Raw genomic sequence first — 20,877 nt, 5'->3', positions numbered from 1 at the left:
GAGTCTACTAACGCCAAGAACTTTGTAGTCCCAATTGACGTTGGTGAAAGCATTCTACCTCTTGCAGACACCTGCACTGTACTGTCTGTCAATTTCCAAACCGCTCTCTACTGTTCATCTTCAAAGTCGGAGCGCTGGAAGACCCGTCCCTCCAAAAGTCCACCCATATGTGTCTTTGAAATTCCTTGTCCATTTCTCCGAACGGAGCTCATCAAGAATTTGATAAACTGCACGGGATTCTCGGATCGACGACGCTTTTTCTTACCATCCCACATGATGAAGCCATCCGGAGTGACGTTCCAACCTGGCGGTGTCGCGCCATCAGTCAAGCCGAGAAAGTTGCAGATGCGCTGATAGTCCTCAAACGAACTAATATAAAGCTGGCCAGCGAACAAACCGAGCTCAATCGCAAGCGCGCGCGGAATGGTTGGTGCTGATTGCTGTCCTCCAGTGACGGTGTAGAGATCTAATCTGTCCAAGGTCGGAAAGCCCGAGTTACAGCGTGGCTTGTACAAGTGCAGTGMGGTCTTGGTAGAGCTCGCAATCTCTGAAACGAGCTGGTTGGCTTCGTATGGGCTGATGATCATCAATGTATCAACCTTGCCGTATTTGCGGGAGATGATCCACTGAACCGAACGCTGATATTGGTCGGAGCGGTACGATTTGCCTGGCTTCACGACGGTACGGGCGAAATCCGCGGTTACCATGAGGTTCCCTGCAAAGGATGTCACCTTGAACGACTGCGCTCCACTGGTTTCTCGCAGCGTGTCAAAGGCGGGAAAGTACGCTTTGGAACCGGAGAGCAGAACACCTTCGCGAGCGAATCTGATGACATCGGGCTCGAGAGTATGCTGTTCTGGCTTGGCGGGGGCTGTCTTCTGGATCTGCCGCTCTTGTTCGATCTCTGGAGACAGCTCGCGCTCTTGTTCTTCCTGCAGAGTGCTCGCGTTGAACCTGAGATACTTGAACATCCCACAGTGCTCAGCAATTTTTCGTAGCATCGGATTGGTAGAGTGTGCCAATCGATCGGCGGAGTCTCTATGTTCTAGACGAGGGCGATAGCGGTCTTCGCGGGACTGAGCCTCAGGAGCCAGAAACCACTCCGATCTCTCGAAAGAGTAATTAGTCTTCCCGTTCCAACGGCACTTGATCGAGAGTTCTTCCTGCTGCAAGAACCTCTCGCCTTGCACAGACCACTGCGGAATACTTCTGTGCATTTCGGCGAACGTTTCTGAGATTGCCCACAGCAAGACATCCAAGACCTCGATGGGATCTCTGTCGGATTTTGCGGTGCAGTCTTGAATCTTAGCTCGGATCTCTTCTGATACGAGGAAGACTACAGATTGTCCCTGGCCGAGCTTACGCAACCTCATGCATGCTAGAAGATTTCAAGTCAGCCGTTTTGTTCCATCTCCACGAATTTTCTAGACATTGGAGATTCTTACCTTGTACCAGACGATCTTTCGTCAGGTTGGCGCCCAAAGTGACCGCAGCACTATAGAGGCTAGGAAGCTTCAAATCAATGCCACGGGTATGAGCTTCGTCCAGGAAGATCAAGCAAGCACCGAGTCTTGAGGCAAACGAAGAAGTCTGAAGCAGCTCGACTCGACCCTTACAATCCACCACAGAGAGCTCATCGTCGCCGTTCACAAATACAACGGCCTCTTTGCTATTGTCGAAAGTTCTACGCATCTCTAGCCACTTCTTCGCGACTTGCAAGTTGTCCAGTTCCAGGATTTGCGCGCCCACATCGAGTATGACCTCTGGAGAATTCTCCAACTGTAAAGTTGCAGAAAGGATGATCTGTGCGTCGGATTGCGCAGACTGGAAAAGAGATGGGATGTGCTTGACCGTGTTCTCTTTGCGCAGAAGGTACTCCAAGACCAGTGCATTGGTGTGGTTCTGCTCTTCAAGATCCAGATGGGTGACACTTAGTGGAAGTACGATGCGAGAGTCGCTAGTCCCGCTGAAACCGGTAATGGGTTTCGCCTTTTTCTTGCCGAGATCCCAACCCGAGCTTGAGTACTTGAAGGGAAACTCCTTTAGCTCCTTCGGAAACACAATCCGAGACAAGTAGTAGTCCACCACCGTCTTCCCGAGTTTGAGAGAAGGGAAAAGTCGAGCGATGCATTGCTTGCGATCCTTCAGGTTAATACCCTGAAGCTGAGCAAAGGCTGGATCGAGTTGATCAGCGTCAGCAACCCATGCTTGATACTCGCTGTCCGCTTGGTCGGAGTCCATTACATGAGCAAGAGAAGTAAAGAGCTCCTCATCGCTCAAACCACCATAATAGTAGCACAGGCAGGTCAGTATAATGACCACATCGGGATGGCTGAACTCAGAGCGCGGAGTAGGGCTGTCCTTTGCGCGGTAAGGAACTGCCAGCTTTGTAGGAGGGATCCGGCTGTTCGATGCACCGAAATTCACTCTGAACCTCTTCTGCCCAAAGACGAAAGCCAGGACGCCTCCACCAAGTAGACCTCGCAGCAAAAGGATGGTTCCTTTGGTGCTGTCCGTCCAAAATCCGGTCGAACCAGCGTCTTGGACAGCATCGCTCTGTTCGCCCGTCAGATCCATTTGACTCATGTAAATGTACAATTCATCTTGAACTTTTTTGGTCTGCCGACCAAGCGGGAAGCCGTCGAGTCCAAAGTCGCAGATGTGTCTCGCGACGAGATGGAGCAACAGCTGCTCAGCGTTTGGCTTCAAGATTCGTATGCGTGGAAACGCTCCAGCAGCGCCGTCGTGAATCTCGATAGAAGAGCTTCCAAGCAGCGCCAATACTGCTGGCGCTTTGATTTTGACAAGTTCCAAGACTTGTAGGATGTGAGTCCACCGATCTGGACTGCCCTCGACAGGCCGCTGGGCACCCATCGTGTAGATCAGCTCGAATTTGACGTTGAAGTTCTCATCGCTCTCATCGACGATGTCGCGAGCAGAAGAGTCGAAGAAGTCCTGGGTACGTATCAGGGATCGGCCGACTTCTTCTTTGCCACGATTGAAGCTCTCCAAAGCCATGAGCTTGGAGCTTAGTATATGCTCTGGCTGAACCAGCAGGATTCCGCCAGTTCGCATGCATTCCTGGCAAATCTCAAGGACGGTGTCCGCAGCCGCGCGATCCAGTTTTAGGGAACGGGAAAAGGGCATGTAATAGACGCGTCGCCCAACTGCAGCTCCGAGCTTGGACTTCAGCATCTCGGCCATCTGCTTTGACTGTGGTTTGGCTACGATGACGCGGACCAACTGCGATCCGTCTGCCAAAGCACAAGCGACGATCGGGACGATTACGCTGCTCTTACCTTGGCCCATGTTCAATTGCATGGTGGTGTTGTCGCCGTTCTCAGGGCTTCTCATCTTGGCGGCGATGCTCTCTTGCACATCTCGGATCATGATGCCACTTTCAACCTCGACCAACAGCGATTCGGGATATATGAGAGGGTCCCAATTCCCGTGGCCAGGGTTTTGTAACTCATCCATTAGGTCCGCGCTGTCAGTACCGCCCTTGCGCAAAGCTTGCAACATGCGCTCCGCTCGCTGTAGTGAAGTGATTGCAACACCGTACTTCACAATCGCGGCGCGCCATCCCGAGTTCAACTGCGACCACTTCCCGTGGCTGAGCTGAGAGAGCAACAACATCGGTGAAAGCCGCGGAAATTGATTGGCAAGCACCGAGTCTTCATTGCCTTCCTTCAATGCGGAGGCCATGGCGTCAAAGATTGCTGTCACATGTCGTAAGCAATTCCGAACATGGTCAATGAGGTCCTGCTCAGTCAAGTGTTGAGCCTGAATGTTTCCGTCTTCCCGACTACGTAAGGAGCCCAGACTCTTGGTCAGATCTTCAACATAGCCTATCATGTACCTCGAGTCTCCAGTGGAATGTCCAAGCTTGCTAATCAGCTTCTCTAGGAGTGGCGATTTGCGCTGCGTAGATTGCGCTAGCTCGAGATGATTTGGCGGCGAATCGAAAATGGGACTCTCTGCAAGTATGCTTGGTGCCGTTGCCACAGAAAACAGGCGCTGAATCGATATGTAACCGTCCGACCTTGAGTAAGCGGATGGAATGAGCGGTAGGGCAGCCGGCACGGTCTTTTCACGCTTGGGGTAAAGGCGCACTGCTGCCTCAACCTTGCATAGATAGCTGTGAAGCTCGAAGTTGTCGGACCAGATCTTGAAAAGCTTCCTCACATCGTCCATGGCGWTGTCAACGTTAACAAAGGCGGCGATAAATGGCAATGTGCTGATCACTGGCGCGAATGGCACAGCGGGACATCCTTGTCCTAAGAGGCTATTGACAACGCGGTTGATAGCGCGTACGACATTCTCCTGATGCTTTCTTTTCTCGGTAGCATCGCGAGCTTGCCATGTTCTGAACTTTTCGCCCGATTCGCGCAAAATTGTGCGTCGATATGGGACGGTGTATTGGTTGAGAACGCCACGCAGTTGATTGCAATCGATCTCCTTGCCACGCGATGGATAGAATACCAGAGAAAGAGGTGCGGCAACGTTTTGAACGAGCTCACAGTTGAAGCACGCGGCCAAAGTCTGGAGGACCTGAAGGTCGATATCCCGCGAGTAGCCCAGTGTCGACAACCACATCATAACATTGAACTTTTGCGAGAAGGAATCTTGGAGGTTCTTCATGGCCTCGTGGATACCAGGCCAATGTCCAACCACATAATCTCGCCAAGTGGTGAGAACCTTGGAGTCATATTTCAACTCCGTCAAGTTCACAGGGTCGCCGAATACCGTCCCTGTACGAGGCATGAGATCCCAGAGATGATCGCCATCGTCCATGCCCCACTGAAGGCGTCTCCTGTCGTCAAATATAAAACTTGACGCGAGGAAGGCGGTGTCTGATCGATGCGTGTGGCCGCCATCCCTAGCTTTGTACGAGACATCTTTGACCACGGTGTGGTCTTCTGCACCAAACTCAGATACTCTGAATGAGGAGGATCGGGCAGAGTCACGATTGAGGATATCTCTGTCAGTCCGGCTGAGGCTCGGAAACTTTGGCTTTGAATCTGGATCGAAAACTCCAAATCGCTTGGCTTGCTCGAAAATAGACGTCACTGTTTTGTAGAAGCCCCCGTGTTGGGCGAGGACGCCAAGCCTCGAATCCCACTCTACTTGCTGCATGACACGCTTGTTTTGAGGGTAGTATGAACGACCGGGTGTCAAACTAGCAATCTGTGCCAGAAGTGAGATGTTGTGTTCCGTGAGTGTGTCGAACGATCTCGTGGCAGCTGAGTCCAGATCTGCCAAAGCCTGCTCCGTGCCGGTCTTTTTTGTGAGAGGATCAGGCAGGTATGAAGTCGTGATTGCATGCAGCAGCGCGAGGAACAACTTGCTATCAAGACTTCCAGATCCAGTCAACCGGCCTAGCTGTGCATCCACGTCGAAGGCGTGCACTCGTACGTCTCGTGCGGTCCTCTTAATTGAGACTGTGGTATGAGGAGCGCTCGATTCATCCCTGATGTACGATACTGGAGACGACTCTAGGAGTATCACCATGCGACGCACGGCTTGGTCTTTCGATCTCGTCCGGAGCATCAATTTATTCTCGAAACCGACAAGCGTGCCAAGAGATTGATCAATGTCGATTTTCATCTCGCGATATTGGTGTGATCGTAACGTATAATCCTTCCTGTCAAGTGAGAAGCCTAGCCGTAGATCGGGGATCTCGATATCCATGTCCATGGGCATGGGCATGCGAGCTTCCTTGGTGGCCCGGCTCGCGGGCAAAATATTGTGGATCTGGCTGGAACGTGCCAATGGTTGAAGCACTTTTGCTATTGCCTTCGCTGTCTCACTCTTGAGACTGATGAGACTGATGAGGGCATCTCCGTCCCGTCGAGTCAATTTCCATCGAGAGCTATCGTTGCATCTCCGCAAGTGCCACACGCCAGATGTACCACTGCTCCAAGGAGTGCCGACAGGACGGAATTCAACCACGTCGCTCGTTGAATGTTCGGACGAATCATAGACATGAATGAATTTGTCCGTGAAAAACGCAGGGAAATCGTCCTTCAACAGTCGAGCAGGAATGATCTCACATGTCTCTGCGACGGAAGATGTCTGCACTAAGAGATCGCCTCCATCACTCATACCGAGGTTGACGCTGCGTCCATGGAATAGCTCCTTAGTAGAGTAGCGCATGCCACGGACCGCGGAAGGCATAACTTCCACTGCAGCTTGACCAAACAATGTCCGGTACAGCGTGGCATCTTCGTACTGCTTTGGAGGTCGGTCCATGGGCAAGCCATTGACGAGCAACTCGCCAGTGATCGTATTGAAGTGGACAGTAAGTGACTCGCTGTTTGAGGTTGCGGCAGTCTTTGTTACTAGCCAGTAGTCCAACTTTGGCGAGACTGTCGTCCAAGCCATACCAGAACGATAGGCAGACCACGAGCTCTGGATTGCCAGATCAACACCATTGTGGGCACTGGTATTGGCAGCGAGCGTTGTGTTTGCACGATGTAGAAGTCTGCTGAATCTTGATTGCAGCAGCCGGAAAAATGGTTCGGGGGAAGACGCGAGTCGACCCTCTCGAACGGTGATTGAGAGCTGCACAAGGGAAGACACATTGCCAGACGATTCCAAAAGTTTGGTGAGGTGGACAGTGTCAATGTCGAAAGTCATAGCGCAAATGAGGGCAACCTCAACGCTCCTGTCCACGAATGTCTTGTCCCGCAGAAGGGCCACCCAACCGAGTGCCACCTCTCGCGCAGTGCTGAGAAATGCAATGCAGCCACGTTGTATACTGGTCGACTCACTGAGCGAAAGCACCCGGGCTGCTATCGCAACGAAGATGCTGAGGGCCTGAGACGACTCCCAGTTTTCCTTTACTCTCTGCAGCGCAGTGTCCAAAGCTTCAAGCAGCGCCACAGCGAATGTGTACTCGAGTAGTATTTCATGATTGGCACGAACAATAGTCTTGTTCGAAGGCCCAGTCTGGTACAAGCACTGCAAAAACACCAGTGTTGTCTCCGGTTTCTTGAAATCCACCGAAGGTGATTTCAATTGAAGCAGCATATTCTGCCACTGTATCTTGTGGCCGAGTGGGATGGTGCAAAGCTCTTTGAATTCATCCAGCGTCATGTTGTCTGGACACTGGTCCTGGTTTGCAATGACGAGATTGGGTGAAGGCCCATCGGGAAGCGCGGATGGACGGAATATGAAGCTTCTCAGAGATTTGGGAAGATTGTACACACACTCAAGCTGACTGCTCCTGTCGTACAGTAGCTCTCCAAGAAATACACCATCCTTGGTGTCATAGTACTCGTAGTTCACCCCACTCTTTTTGCAGACATCGCTATCGGTCGAGGTTCCGACACGCTTAGTTCGATAATGCGCGACAATGTTTGGCTTGTCCTGAGACAACAGAGTGATTCGCGGAGAGTGTTTTAAGGTCTTGAAGGCAGACAGATGCGAATCCTTGTGAAGCGGGTACTGGGCTCTGGGTTTTGAGCCTGCATACTTTCCCTGTAGCACGGTTCGGAGCAAGAATGTTCGAGCGTCTCGCCAACCAGAAAACCAGGTGGGCACTTCAAGCTCAAACACGATGGCCTTGGCCTTAATATCGTTCGATGGGAGCGGYTCTTCGAAGATTGTGATTTCTAGGCCCTTCGCCTGCTCCAAGTACGCGCATTTCGCGCATGAGCTCGAGTGCTTGCTCTCAGTCTCATATAATCCTTCCCAGTCGTCGATAACGACATCCACGAAGTCACACGCACTTGTGCTGTAAAGATTCATGAGTCGTGCATAATCTGCCTTCAGACTGGCGAAGTTCATGAGCTTTCTTTCCCTGTCTCGCTTTGCTTTGGCGGAGATTTGCCGCATGGTATCCTGCTGTGCCGGAGACTGCTCAAAGTACTTTACCRCAAATCCAGARGGACTGCTTAAAGCAAATAACTCGGTTGCTGGGAACACACTGTTGGTCGTACGGTTGGCTAGTAACAGTTCGACGGCACGTAGCCTCTCCATTTGAGCCTTCGATGGGAGAATAAGGTTCTGGAAAGCATCTTGTGGGATTCCAGGACTGTACTGGCGTAGCAACGCGCAAATCCTGATGGCGACTTGGTCGCAAGCCACCCAAATCTCCAGCAGGGTGAGAAGCATGAATGACATTGCTTCCGGGTTGTCCTTGTAGCTTCTGCGGGCGACGGTATGGTATTCTTCGAGCACATGACGCAAACGGCTGCACGCGTTCTGTTGTGCGCCATTCAGTCGCGACCAATGCTCAAGGTTCAAACTGATCCACATTTCAAACTGTTGTAGATTGGCCAGGGCGTAGTCAGAGTCATTCGTCTGTGGCGCAAGACTTGGAAGTGAGGTCGGATCGTAATTCACAAGCTTTGGGGTTCCCGCAAACCCGGCGATACCACTGACCAACGGTCGGTTGCGCAGCTTCTGTATGTAATCATCGAGGACGGGGAGGATGTGCAGGATATCATGCTCCGGTTCAGGCTTGGACAACGTTCTTGAAATGGGAATCGATCGGGTGTTGCGCTTCTGAATGGCCGTCCACTGCCGAGGTCCTACCTCTGAGGCAGTCTTCATTTCTTGTCGAATGTAATCGAGTATGGGATCAGTGGCCAACGGGCTTGCAATATCATGCTTGAGTTTTCCGAGCCTTCCCGCCACCTTAGCGTTCATCACAAAAAGCGTCTCGCCTGGTAGACCAGCAGCGACTGCGTGTTGCAGTACATGTGCCATGAGAAAAACCATGARCTGTTTGTACAGCGCAGCAGAGCCGCCAGTGGAGCGCGATAGCGTCAGCTCTAAAGATACTTTGATGAGCATCCACGCGGCAGATCGCCGCCAGGGGAGCTTTGCGTCCTTCAACAGCACATCATCTCGAGTGTGCTTGAGTATAGATGACAGGCTGATGGGCTTGCCAGCTCCCTTGAGGAAGCCTCCGACAAAAAGTTCGGAAATGAGACCAGGATGTGTGGTATCTCGAAGCTCGGCGTTGGCTTGTCCGGTCTTTGTCACATGCGGTTGCATTTCACCGACYGCCTGATGGCACATCAACGACAGTGTGTCTGCGAATGTGTCCTGGAAACCAATGTCCTCTCTGGTGGCTGAGCTGATGCAGACCGCCGATCCGGGAAATGTACGGACTAGGCGACCCTCCGTTGTCATGACAGCTTCATTGCGAGGTGAGAGCTCAAATTGCTCGACGAAGACATCGTCGTGATCGTTGTAAGTGATCAGTATTCCGGCGTTTTGTGCGCGCAAAAAAAGAAAGCATGGATGGCAAGCTCTGAGGGAGTCCCGCAGCCGGCCCTCGCTGATGTTGTCCTCCGAAAGATGATGAATGGCGAGTGAAATCGTCAAAAGACTAATCGCATCACCGATGGTCGCCGCATATGCGGTTGAGGCTGTTGAGAATGCGTGAAGCGCAGAAAGTGATATCTTCATGAGCTCGCTGAAGCTGCCGGAGTCGCTTTGCTGTGGTAGTTGCGGCGGAAGAAAAACGTGATTGATAAGCTCTGTCAGAGCTGGCGCCGTCAACTCTGCCATTGCCATTACCAATGAGACGTGGTGTCCAAGCGGTGATGGAATGTCAAGTGATGTTGATGAATTGGCGTTCCTCGAGCGTTCGAGGTTGAAGCTTTGTCGCTTGTCCGCGGGCAAGTTGCTGCAGCTCGGAAACAGCCGGCAAGAAGGGCGCGCTAGTGGAGGAGGAGGAAGAGTGAGGTCAAAGAGTGGCTCCGCCTCGATTGTCACGCAGAGCCATTGGTCAATATCGGAGGGGATTATTGCAAGGCGAGCGACACTGCAGGCATACCACCCGCCGCAGCTCGCCGCATATCACCCACCAAAGGCGAAGTGATCCTGCAGGGAACACTTCGTCGAGCAGCATGCCTTCTGTATKCTGTGCTTCCAAGATGTACCCGACCCGAGACAGTCGCGAGCGCCGGACGGACAAAAACATGAAGGTCCTGCTGAACACGAGCGGTAATGCGTGAAGACGCATGCAAGCATTACTCCTGCAAACGACTAGCACCTCAACATTGCTGCGAAAAGTTGCTCACATGACAGATGAGTTAGGAGTGCAATAGCGCCAGCTACAGGCAAATACCTCGAAATGCATCGACCGGCCATCTGCATCGCGTTTTCTTTCGAAAGCTCTCAGGGCGGACAAATAGAATCTGACAGTAAAGAGAGACCGCAGTACCTGGAAGCGGAGCCTTCTGTCTTCGAAGGCTTATGTCTCCAAGAGTGGAAGTCTGGCCGCGTCGAAGGGATGTTCCACACCTCACTCATTGAGGGCTCACAGGATGAATCTTTCGATAGTCCTCGTTGGGACCTTGGATCTAGGGGATATGTCTCCGGCCCGAGTCATGGTATCTGCCACACAAGCCGGGGCATCGGAAAGTCTTGCTGTTCATCGCGAGACTGTGCCAGCGTTCGGAAACGTATCCGACATGCACATTCCGCGGCCTCATGGTATTTCAGGTATCTATTGGAAGAGTMAAGGGCCCGAACGACGATAGGCAAAGCATGGCCGTCCGATGGTGAGAGGAGAGTCTTGACGTGAGGTGAACAATGTGCCAAGCCGGCTAAACTTCGGCTCTACAAGTGCAAGTACCGCCCGTGGTACTGCGAGATGTCCAAAGCCCATTTCTTTCCTCACATCGAGAGGAAGGAGTGGTGGAACAACAGTGGATCTTACTTCATTCAGGACTCTGTACATGACATCAACATGCACACATTATCCACCATCCACAAACATTTCATTTCATCTCATCGACACAGCAATCTGGCACATCTGCAACATCATGCCGTCTTATCACGTCTCGCCGTAATTTTCATCCGCATATCACTCTGCACCGCAAACCACTGCGAATGAAGTCGCCACGGCTTCTCGGGATCTTCAAACGCAACATCAAAGTCGCGAAGGAACTGTCCCAAGAACTTGTGCACTTCAACAAGTGCCAGATTACGACCGATACACATTCTTGCGCCATGTCCGCCAAAAGTCATGTCATTGGCGTTGAGGTAGCGGGTTTTCTCCTCGCTCTCCAGCCATCTCGAGGGCTTGAACTCGTTTGCGTCGAGACCTACAGAGTTAGCTGGCGATGGAATGCTGGAAAGAGAGAGCACATACCCCAGACCGATTTGTTACGATTCGCCGCGATGGGACTGACACCGACGTGTGTCCCAGCTGGAATACTTCGGCCCGCCACCACCATCTCTTCAGGCATAACTCTTGGCAGTTGATAGGTGATGCTGGGAATAAGGCGCATCGCCTCCCTGGCCGCTGCTGTGAAGTATGGCAGTTCTTGTGTTTGTTGGTAAGTGATGGCTCGCTGTAGACTGTTCTGCTCATAGTACTCGTCGATCTCCTTTTGGACCTTTTGGTAGACATCTGGATGTCTGACAATATAGTACAAACATGTACCCATAGCAATGGATGTGGTATCTGCTCCAGCGCCACTATCAATCCGAGTTAGTTTGATCATCAATCAAGGAATAATCGCTTACATGATATTCACAGCTTCGCCCAGCACATCCACATCAGTAGCAGGCCCGCCCGTTGTCGACTTCATCTCCATAAAATGCTGGAGCATATCGTAGCGTTCGTGCTTTCCAGCATTCTGTCTACGTTCCTGGATTATTGTCTTGGTCCAATTGTTGAACGTGTCGAAGGGATTGGGAACCCCCATCATGGTCAGCACTTTCCCAAAAGCCGGCGATTGCAGGATCCTGCTCTGCCCGATCCAGTGGCCAACATTGGATAATACATAGAAGCCCTCGTGAATCATCTTGCCCAAACCCAATTTATCGCTTTCGGTTTCCAATTGACCAAAAGATTGTCCATAGGCCAGAGTTCCAACAACATCAAATGCAAGCCAATCAAGCCAATTTGACATGACCACAGGATGGCCCTGATCGGCATGCTTTCTGAAACCGTCCATCATCAGATCAAGACATGGCTGGATATACTGCTCATAACGAAGCATCGCGGACATGGAGTAAGCTGGAGACACACGCCGTCGCATGAAGGAATGTTCCGCTTTGGACCTGGTCGAGAACAAGTTGGGGAATTCTTTGCTGTCCCAGGTACCGTACCATTCTGTTTTGAGCGCCTTTGAACCATGTCCGTACAGCTGCTTCGTTGCGTGCTCGTCAACAATCGAAAGCTCGTCCGGGCTGATTCTTACAATGGCACCATACTTCTCGTGGACCTGGAGTATATCGTCATGCCAGCTTCCTTTCAGGTATCGACGATTTCGCCATGATCCTGACAGTCTTGCCTCGAAGGGACCAGGGAAGCCAGCAAGGGGATGAAGTGTCAATCGGTAAAGAAGTGTACAGAGTACGAAGATTACCACAGCTGCAGGAATCGCCGTGACCCAGCGAATGTTGGAGAGATTGGTCAAAGCCTCCAGTAATTCAGACGGCATGTTTTTCGAATAACCAGTGTTCTAGTCGATCTCGATGATGGCAGATGAAATGGAGTGTTCTTCACGCGATCACTGGAGACCTCGCGTGTACATTTATTGAAGATTCACACTGTTACTATCAGGAAAGAAGTGCATGCAGCCGAGGGAGGAGTACATCGCTGCCTACGTCATCGTGCTTCCTTCCTTCCGTATAAACTTGACATCCGAAAAAGTGCTACAAAGATCAGGCGTCCCAAATAGGTAAGAGGTATACGAACCAACAYCCCTGACATCCTTCGAAGGATCGTTTGAGCGTTGTGATCCTACCGCGGCAAATCAAACTAGGGCTACAAGCAAAGATCGCACTTACATGTAGGCTTGGTAATGCCGATTTTTCTCGAGGTGGGAGGAAGCATCCACATGTCACTGCCGCCTTCGTATTGGTCGGACTCGTTGTGTTGAACATTTGGTTGGTTGTCTATGATCGCCCCTCAAGCCATTTCGAGAAATGTGTAACACAGTCCGTGGCTTGTTTTTCATTTATCATAACCTCATAATCTCATACTCTCCATACAATTTCTTTACACAAACATATCCAAAAACACATCCCCATCTCGCGCCGTCAAACATTGCAGCTTACCTACACAGCAACCAAAACMCCCCCCGCAAAAACCAAAGCCCCAAACATAGGACCCGCCGTAACAATCGCCGCCGCTACACCCGAACTAGTAGCAGTACCAGCAGTAGCAGCAGCGACCTTTGATTGGTATGAATTCTCAGTAATCATAATAGTCGACGAGCAAGACAGATTCGAAGGGATAGCGGAAGTGGCGGCAGCATTCCCAGAGCAAGAAATTCCACAGAGCGCGTCGGAGCCACTACCATAGAAATTTCCGGGACAGCAGTAGGTTTTTTGGTTGTAGGAGTATGAGGATTGGTTTGTGGGGCAGGAAGTCTGGCTACTATTGGTTTTGGTGGTGCGGGTTTTGGTGGCTGTTGCTGCGTTTTTGGTTGTGGCGTTTGGAGTGTCGTTATCGTTGTCATTGTCGGTGTTAGGTCTTCGTGTGGCCTACACAGTGGGATCAGTATAAGTAGAGTGTGGTTAGATGAAAATGCGACTTACGGCGAAGCTGACAGATATGAACAGAGTTTCGAAAGGACTCGGTGTCTTGGCCTCAATTCGCTGTGTCTTGGAGAAGCGGTATGTACTGCTCAAAATACAGTCAATCATGCATTTCTTATACCTATCTGCAGTAAGGCGTTCTGGTCTCGCTTCACCTCATGCCTCAGCCCCTCTTCAGCCTCRCCTTGGCTGCAGGAGATCTGCGAAGCAAGCAATGTCACGCTGGCGGCTATGTTGTTTGTGCTCGCTCGCTTGCCAAGTAAGTTACTGCGTATAGCCGAAACTGGCGATGTGACTTGTCGATCATGTCGACCAGATGTGTTGGCGAACGAGTGATGATTGGAGTCTGCGCACTCTCTGCAGCCTGTCAGCTTGTCAGCTTGTCAGACTGCTACGACTTCTCGGGCCTACATGTACTTCTTTCTCGGACTGTGTGTTGCTTGGTTTTTGAGGCTGTGCACTCATCATCTATGCATCCTGAATATAAGCATAATAAGTTAGTACCTTATCAAAGGAAAAGAAGGGGGTAATTCGAGGCAATGCTTTTCAGAAGATTTGGGTCATGTTCTCGTTTTGTTTCATATATTCTCCTCGCAAGGGTCAATTCTTGTATCAAGTTCGTCTTATTCTTCCTATCCTTTATCCTTCAGCATTGAGAATGGAATTTTGTTTGGTGCTGTCTCTGTTTTTCAAACACCAAGCGAAGCCCGAATAGCCTTGAAATTTGGCGATCCAAAGCCACTTGCTGCGTCCCAGCCAGCTTTTGCGGGGAACCCAACCGTAGTGTCACTGCAACCGGTGACGGTACCGGAGGTGATATCTGTGAAACCTGCTCCTTTGCTGGAGTAGAGCATCGGGTTTAGGAAACCCAGTGGGCTTTTGCCTGCGGCGAGGAGGGCGTCATTTACAAGAGTGAGAACTCCGGCAGCGACGGGGGATGCAACACTGGTTCCGTCCACGAGGTTTGGTGCTACCTGGTAGTTGATCAAGAAGTGAACACTCTGTGCGGCGATGTCGGGGTAAGCGCGGCCAGATGCATTGTAGAGACCCTGGTTTAAGGTACCAATGCTGGCAAGGTAACTTGTTACCGCAGCGTTCTGGTAGGACGGTCGTGCAAAGTAGTCGCTGAAGCCACCTCCTGGAACATAGGCACCGTCTTTGGCGACGACTTCCGGGCTGAAACCCATTGTTCCTCCGACCTATTGCAATGTATCAGCTTTCTGGGTGGATGGAAATGCTACGCTCAGAATGCGCTGCTGTAGCTGAACGTGTCTTTGTACTCACTGTGGTGACATATGGGCAGCTTGCTGGAAATGCTGGTAGAAATTTCGTGGTGTTCTTGCCGTCGTTGGAGACACATGTGCCGGTGTTACCAACTCCAAAGTCGCCTGAAGCGAACAAGAGTGTTACTCCCCTTGCTCCAAGTTGAGCCAGCTCGTGGCAAACACGCATAGCGTAGTCCCTGGGCACGCTCTGTTCGTCATCTCCGTAAGAGGTCGATATGACATAAGGAACGTCCTTTTGTTTGAGGACATAGTCCAGCCAGGTGAGATATGGCTCGTTAGTGTCCGTTGGAGTGTTGGCATCGGCTACAAACGGTGGCGACCCTCCAGTAGAGTAAGATGTGAACCTGGTTGGATATGCGATTCCGCCAACGGCCTTTGAGTCGTAAGAATTGGAATGAAYTATGGACACTTCAGGTCAAACTTACTTCAACGTCTAGATCTGCCTCGACACCGGGCATGAGCTGATTGTCGGCAGCCCCAGCGATGATCTGCATTGTTTATCAGCGGAAGTCAGCCTGTGAGCCCCTGAGCAGTGTCGTACCTGTCGAGTAAATGTGTAGTTCGGGTTCGCATCTGGCCTGTTCAACGTCATGTATGCGCGGAAGTCAAGAWCAGACGGCTATGGAATGTCAGCTCAACCCGTCTCATCGACTTTACCGCCACGTACCGTCTGGTTGAGATAGTTGGTGATTCCGACGTAGTTCTTCTCCGGAACCTTTGGCTTGTAGTCGCTGGTTTTGTATAGATCTCGAACGCACGAGAGTGTGACAGCCGTTGTCAAGCAGCCTGCAGGAGCTGACGCTCCTGTAAGGGCAGCAAGTTCGCTGTTAGGAGCCATCTCCTCCGAAATCCGCACAGTAGAGCCGAAGAACTTGGGGTTACCAAAATAGCTGCAAAGAGGTAAGAACTACTGCCTAAGACTTGTGAGAGAGGCCCATAGACACTCACTTTGTTGGAGCAACCATGTCAACATGGTGTTGAAGAGATTTTGGTAGGCTGTACTGCGTTGTTCGGACGACCTGCGTACCGTCGGCGTGCTGATACTGATGATATTCAGTATCGAGCAGCTGTTCCACCTTAAGCACCGGAAGCGAAATCATCATCCAGTCCTATGGGTACAGGTCAGAGGATGAAAAATAGGATGTCGCCGTTTTTTCTAGACTCACTTTCGGCTCGCTGTATTCAAGCTGATGGGCGAAGATGTCATGTTCCTCGAGCCATTGGTGCACCGCATCGAGTGACTCCTTGGAAGGCGCAGTGTGGGCGTGAATTTCGCTGGAAGAAAGATGCTGGCCATAGCGAACGTGATTCGGATCACTGACTTCGAACAAGTCTTGCTCAAGTGCCCCAAATGAAGCTTGCTTCAGACCGATCCGGAGCTTAAGCAGTTGTTCAGCCTGAGGCTTGCTGCCTCTAGTCCATCCCTCCGGTACAAAGTGAGAACTGTGGACTGCATAGTCGGATCTGTCCTGGAGGGGTGCAGCGAGCACAGCAGCAACGCTGTACGATGCGAMAAGCAGATTCACTCTCATTTTGGCAGAGGTGTAGGTCGGAAAAGGCAAGATGATGAATCTTGCGACAGCGTCAATATATCATAATCATATCATCATGCGCTACCCCTCTATTGCATGCTAAGGTAGAGTTGGGTTTGAGTTCCACTTGTAGCCGCCCTAAAGGCCTCGTTCTCGAAGATCGACATCTGTCGATCAAGGTGCTAGGCCACAGGTGGAAGGTCGCGTTTGGTATTGTCGTCCATACCGAAATACCCTCGTCAGTGGCTGCCGCAAAACTTGTTCTGTATACTTAGGTTCGCATTCTGTTGTGGGCGCGCATCAACAGTGACATCGACCCGTGCGATTACGGAAGCTTTCTGCTGTACAACCAGTGCCAGAAAAAGATGACCAATTGATAAGTCGGTAAAATTTCCATGTCGTACCGGCCGGAGCCGTGGAGCAACAGCTCGAAGGGACAGCCCTACAGAGGTAATCAACGTCCGAGTTTGTGTGCAAGAACTCGCTTGCCGTGCCGCTTGCCGTATGAATACGCTGGTACTGCCAGGGCCGGCGATGTACAACACGTATAAGATCATTCAAAAGTCTGTCCTGGCGAAATAGTGGGTTAAAGCACACACTGCAAGCTGTCAGCATGTCAGACTGCCAATATCTCGACATCTTAATAAGACAGCTTTGTCCTGTAGCTCTCCTCACTGGGTCTTCATTGGACTTGGTTCGCTTCTCTCGTGCAAAAATTGCACCAACGGACCACGTGGTCAAGGATCTTTTTGTATCGAGACGCTGTAGTCGTCCAATCTGTGCAAATGTGCTCATCATCGCTTGATGAACTCCCATAGGCTTTGTCTTGTGTGAACGGCATATGACTTCATTGCCTGTGGTCTGTAGAATTGCTGATTTGGGCAAACATCCTTCGCCTAGCCGGACTGCCTATTTCGATGAGCGCGATGCGTTGCACATTGTCGAGGAGATGCGGTATCTTCCACAGCAAGTCCAGCTCTGGCATCGCTTCCGGGTCGTTGCTTCGCCAGGACGCACAGTGCCCGATCTCAATGACACTGCGCAGAGCAGCAAAGCAGCAAAGCACTACAGCTGGCTACGGTCAAGACAATAGCTTTCCCAACCGCTCTTCGTCCAGAATCTCCCCTTCAAGCAAGCGTCCAACCTCCCGAATCCCTCCCTCACTAGACTTCTCAAAGCGCACCAATGCCGGTACGCTGTTGACATTCCACCCCACCCGAAAGACATTCTTCTGGTCTTTCCATCTGCGCACATTACGTGTCAGTATATGTATTGAATCAAACGGTGAGACAATCGCGACGGCCATACTCTAATCTGCTGCCCACATCAACAAACGCCGCCACCGGCTTCTTCGCTCCCGTGAATGAGGCTTCCAGAGTAGGTAGGGCGGCCACAACATCTGGACACCACGGTCTACGGGTCTGAGGGTCCACGGAGGCTAGAAAGGCGATGAAGAACACGGTCGTGGCTGGCGGTGGAAAGACCAGGTCGCTGGCGGCCTTTGGTATCGCGAAGTCGCGAATGATCGGCATATTTCCAGGTGAACTCTCCCGGCGTGGTGATGGGACTCGGTGCGGATGGAGGTGTTGATTGCGAGTAACGTCGCTGGAGGTGGGAAGAAGGCAGAACTTCGGCCCTTTGGATACCTATTGGCGTCCAATCCTGGATTATCAAGCAAGGATGCTCAGAAGAGCCTCTATTATGTCAAAGATGCTCGAGACGTCCACTTTAAGATGGATTGACTGATGGGCGCGGGCGAAGCTTGCACAAGGCTTGGCTTGCTTGTGCCCCGCTCATCGTTGGTTGTAATGTGTGAGCGCTACTCGGGAGACGGGGACAATAGGCGAATGGATTGCATTGATGATGTTTGGAGTCAAGAAGGATGGCATCGTTGCAAGCACATCTGCTACAGCGTCGACTCGGAACTGAGATGTTGTTGCACCTGAATTTGGAATGCGAGGCGCCCTGGTCGACGGCCAACGCGAACACGGAGGTGTGATCTTTGAGCTCACGCCGCCGCTCATCGCTCCTTGTCAGATCAATGATCCGAGTCGCAAGCCGATGATTCCAGGACAGGATTCACGTTGACTTGTTGGCCGCAACAATCTGCCCGTACGAGTACATCTCTGGCTAGAAAGAAGTTGCGATACCGCTCGGGACTATCCGCCGTATTAGTAATCCACACAGCGAAACAGCTTTTTCGCTTCAACACCTTCGCGTGCCTCTCGAACAACCGCATCCTCCCAAAAATCTCTCCGCCTCGCACCTCCGCAGGTAACGCCTGCCACATTGCTCAGATGGAGCTTTAGACAGACTACCGTATCAGCGAGACGGGAAACCGAAATGCATCAGCCATGATGGGCTGACGAAGAATTCCCATTCCGCCTTCGGCTCGCGGGATGATCAGCACGGCGGATGAGGAGGACGATGATATTGAAAAGAGGAGGTGGCAAAGCCGGGACACCAAATGATGATCGAAACAAAGAGTCAAGCACTGAGAATGCGTTCGTCGAGCTCGTTTCACGACGGCTCTTCGGCGTGCTTTGATGCGAAAATTGTTCAATATCTGATTATGTCCCGCTTTGTTGCATATAGCATCCATACGTATTTGCTGTATACATTACTTGCACCTTTCACTGCCGTTGTCGRCTCAATTGACTTGCTCGACTGTCAGCGACTGTCGCTGTCGCTTCGGCGGCCGTGGAAGAATTTAATGTGCTCCTCCGTCATTGCAGGTGCAATGCACCATGAGTTACTTCTCGACTCCAAGCTGTGTCGACATAGCGAGGCATTGTTCAGAAGGAGACAGAAGCTCGTTTGAGCTACGAATTCCCCGACCAGGCCTTCAGCGTCTGAACGACCTAGAGTGTGAATCTGGCGGAACGCGCGTTGCGACTTCAGGCTAATCAAGTCCCGAATTTTTCGACCAGACTCCACTATGTGACCAAGCCCTTCGTCGCTGCATCGTTATCTGGGGAGAYGGCATCCAGCAAGATTTTATCCTGCAAAGCCAAACATATCAGTCCACAATGCACCAGTCAGACGATTGGGTTCTTACCCATGCCCCTATCCACCAACGACTTCTGAACTTGCTCAAAAGCATGGCGTAATGTGTCTACCAATGTACGTTGTGTCAGCTCGGCCGTGATATGTTATGCTGAGCATTGACACGACGTACAAGGATTCGGAGAGCATTGGGGTCCCGTCGCCGAAGAAGAGCGTAGTATGCCTCTGAAGCCATTGCTGGGAACTTCAAATTGTCAGCCGCGACTGAGGTCACTGTACTAAGCCGGGACTCACAAAGGCGATTGATCGCACATCGGTCCTGTTGGCATCAAACCGGTCCCAAGCAGCATTCAATATTGCTACCGCCTCTGCACAAGCATCGTCAAGCACAAGGTCTTTGAGGTCCTTCAGAGTCTCGTCCTTGTCAGATGGATACGGAGGGGAAGCGACCGGCTTTGGACTCATGGTCTCGACAAGCTCTGCATTCGCAACATCCCCATGCAGTTGCCAGAGCGTCTTGGGTCCTCGAAACAAGGCGAAGAAGTTCRAAACATCTTCCAACGTCGGCTTAGTAGTCGCAGAATGGGCGGTGCCAAACGCCAATATAATTAGCATTAMGCTGAAAAGGAAGGCGGCGGTACGGTCTTGCAGGTCTGGGCTTTGAATCAAATCTCGGAAACCAGGCAGTGCAGCTTGCTGATGGTGTAGTGCTCTTTCGCGGTATATCGCCGCCTGTGGTAACAGGGACGCTTCTGGGCTCGTGCTGCATTGCAGAGCGAGGTMCATTGCCGCAAGAGCCAGCATTCCCCTTTGCAGCACATCACACGTTTCACTCCTAGCAGKCACAAAGTCTTCGCCAGTGTCAGCCGTGAGGATTCGAGACTTCCGCGAAGGTGTAAAGCGTATCCTAGAATGCTTACCTTGCCATACTTGACGTCCTCCTGTTCGAGAATCAGCAAACGAACGATACCCGAATGGAGCAATACATTTCGCACCATTCCAAGAACGAACCTTCAGTCGGGAAGAGATGGATTGATGTAACAGTCGAGTATCGATGCATAAGCGTCAGATCCAGTCCATCGTACAAGTGGTGTGTCCRACCGTTTGGACTTGAAGTGCTTGATTTGCCATCATAGTCAGGGATTGAACCTGAAGTGCTGCTTCGAGTCTCTTCGACGATGGTGTAGCTACAGGTCTCCTGTCTCCTAGTACAATTCTTACAGACTGGTCTAGCTTCGTCACACTGCTGAGTGTCAGTCCATGCGTTTCATCATTCATGATGTGATCGGCAGCGAGACAAACTTTTACATGTCTGCGCTTGCATGCCGTGCATCCCGTTGTTGTCTTGCCGTGGAATCGACGAGTCGGCATGCTGCAGCTTCTGCTTCGTACGGCAGATCGCTGCTCCAGTCTCGACAAAGTCCACGACATGCATGACGAGCTCTGACGTGGGCGTGTTCTGATTGGACCATTCCAAGCGGGAGCTCGCGCGCCAATATGGATCTGTCTTAGGGTCAGGGTTGGGGTAGGATAGA

General features: G+C 51.5%; 6 protein-coding genes; all 6 read right to left on the bottom strand.

The window, feature by feature from the left end:
- Positions 1-107: 107 nt before the first annotated feature.
- On the bottom strand, positions 108-9,525 carry RCC_03306 (uncharacterized protein; the record flags this gene model as incomplete). XM_023768596.1 has 2 exons in its annotated part: positions 108-1,378; positions 1,446-9,525. The coding sequence occupies 2 exons, from the start codon at positions 9,523-9,525 to the stop codon at positions 108-110; spliced, it is 9,351 nt and encodes a 3,116-aa protein (XP_023624364.1).
- Positions 9,526-10,785: 1,260 nt separating this feature from the next.
- On the bottom strand, positions 10,786-12,416 carry RCC_03305 (related to pisatin demethylase; the record flags this gene model as incomplete). XM_023768595.1 has 3 exons in its annotated part: positions 10,786-11,069; positions 11,117-11,445; positions 11,494-12,416. The coding sequence occupies 3 exons, from the start codon at positions 12,414-12,416 to the stop codon at positions 10,786-10,788; spliced, it is 1,536 nt and encodes a 511-aa protein (XP_023624363.1).
- Positions 12,417-13,035: 619 nt separating this feature from the next.
- Positions 13,036-13,626, bottom strand: RCC_03304 (uncharacterized protein; the record flags this gene model as incomplete). XM_023768594.1 has 2 exons in its annotated part: positions 13,036-13,464; positions 13,519-13,626. 2 exons carry the CDS (start codon positions 13,624-13,626, stop codon positions 13,036-13,038), a joined length of 537 nt encoding a protein of 178 aa, XP_023624362.1.
- Positions 13,627-14,207: 581 nt separating this feature from the next.
- On the bottom strand, positions 14,208-16,336 carry RCC_03303 (related to tripeptidyl-peptidase I; the record flags this gene model as incomplete). XM_023768593.1 has 7 exons in its annotated part: positions 14,208-14,717; positions 14,803-15,177; positions 15,230-15,292; positions 15,346-15,423; positions 15,472-15,694; positions 15,753-15,913; positions 15,971-16,336. 7 exons carry the CDS (start codon positions 16,334-16,336, stop codon positions 14,208-14,210), a joined length of 1,776 nt encoding a protein of 591 aa, XP_023624361.1.
- A 1,081-nt stretch (positions 16,337-17,417) lies between these two features.
- Positions 17,418-17,868, bottom strand: RCC_03302 (related to Thioredoxin domain-containing protein C21C3.12c; the record flags this gene model as incomplete). XM_023768592.1 has 2 exons in its annotated part: positions 17,418-17,580; positions 17,645-17,868. The coding sequence occupies 2 exons, from the start codon at positions 17,866-17,868 to the stop codon at positions 17,418-17,420; spliced, it is 387 nt and encodes a 128-aa protein (XP_023624360.1).
- Positions 17,869-19,272: 1,404 nt separating this feature from the next.
- RCC_03301 (uncharacterized protein) lies at positions 19,273-20,713 on the bottom strand (the record flags this gene model as incomplete). XM_023768591.1 has 7 exons in its annotated part: positions 19,273-19,338; positions 19,395-19,451; positions 19,515-19,586; positions 19,637-20,193; positions 20,263-20,283; positions 20,354-20,585; positions 20,645-20,713. 7 exons carry the CDS (start codon positions 20,711-20,713, stop codon positions 19,273-19,275), a joined length of 1,074 nt encoding a protein of 357 aa, XP_023624359.1.
- Between the last annotated feature and the right edge of the window lie 164 nt (positions 20,714-20,877).

This window comes from Ramularia collo-cygni (genome assembly GCF_900074925.1).
Source record: "Ramularia collo-cygni strain URUG2 genome assembly, contig: RCC_scaffold04, whole genome shotgun sequence".
Classification (NCBI taxonomy): Eukaryota; Fungi; Ascomycota; class Dothideomycetes; order Mycosphaerellales; family Mycosphaerellaceae; genus Ramularia; species Ramularia collo-cygni.
The sequence above is the reverse complement of the archived record's forward strand: the minus strand, read 5'-3'. Positions and strand labels throughout refer to the sequence as shown.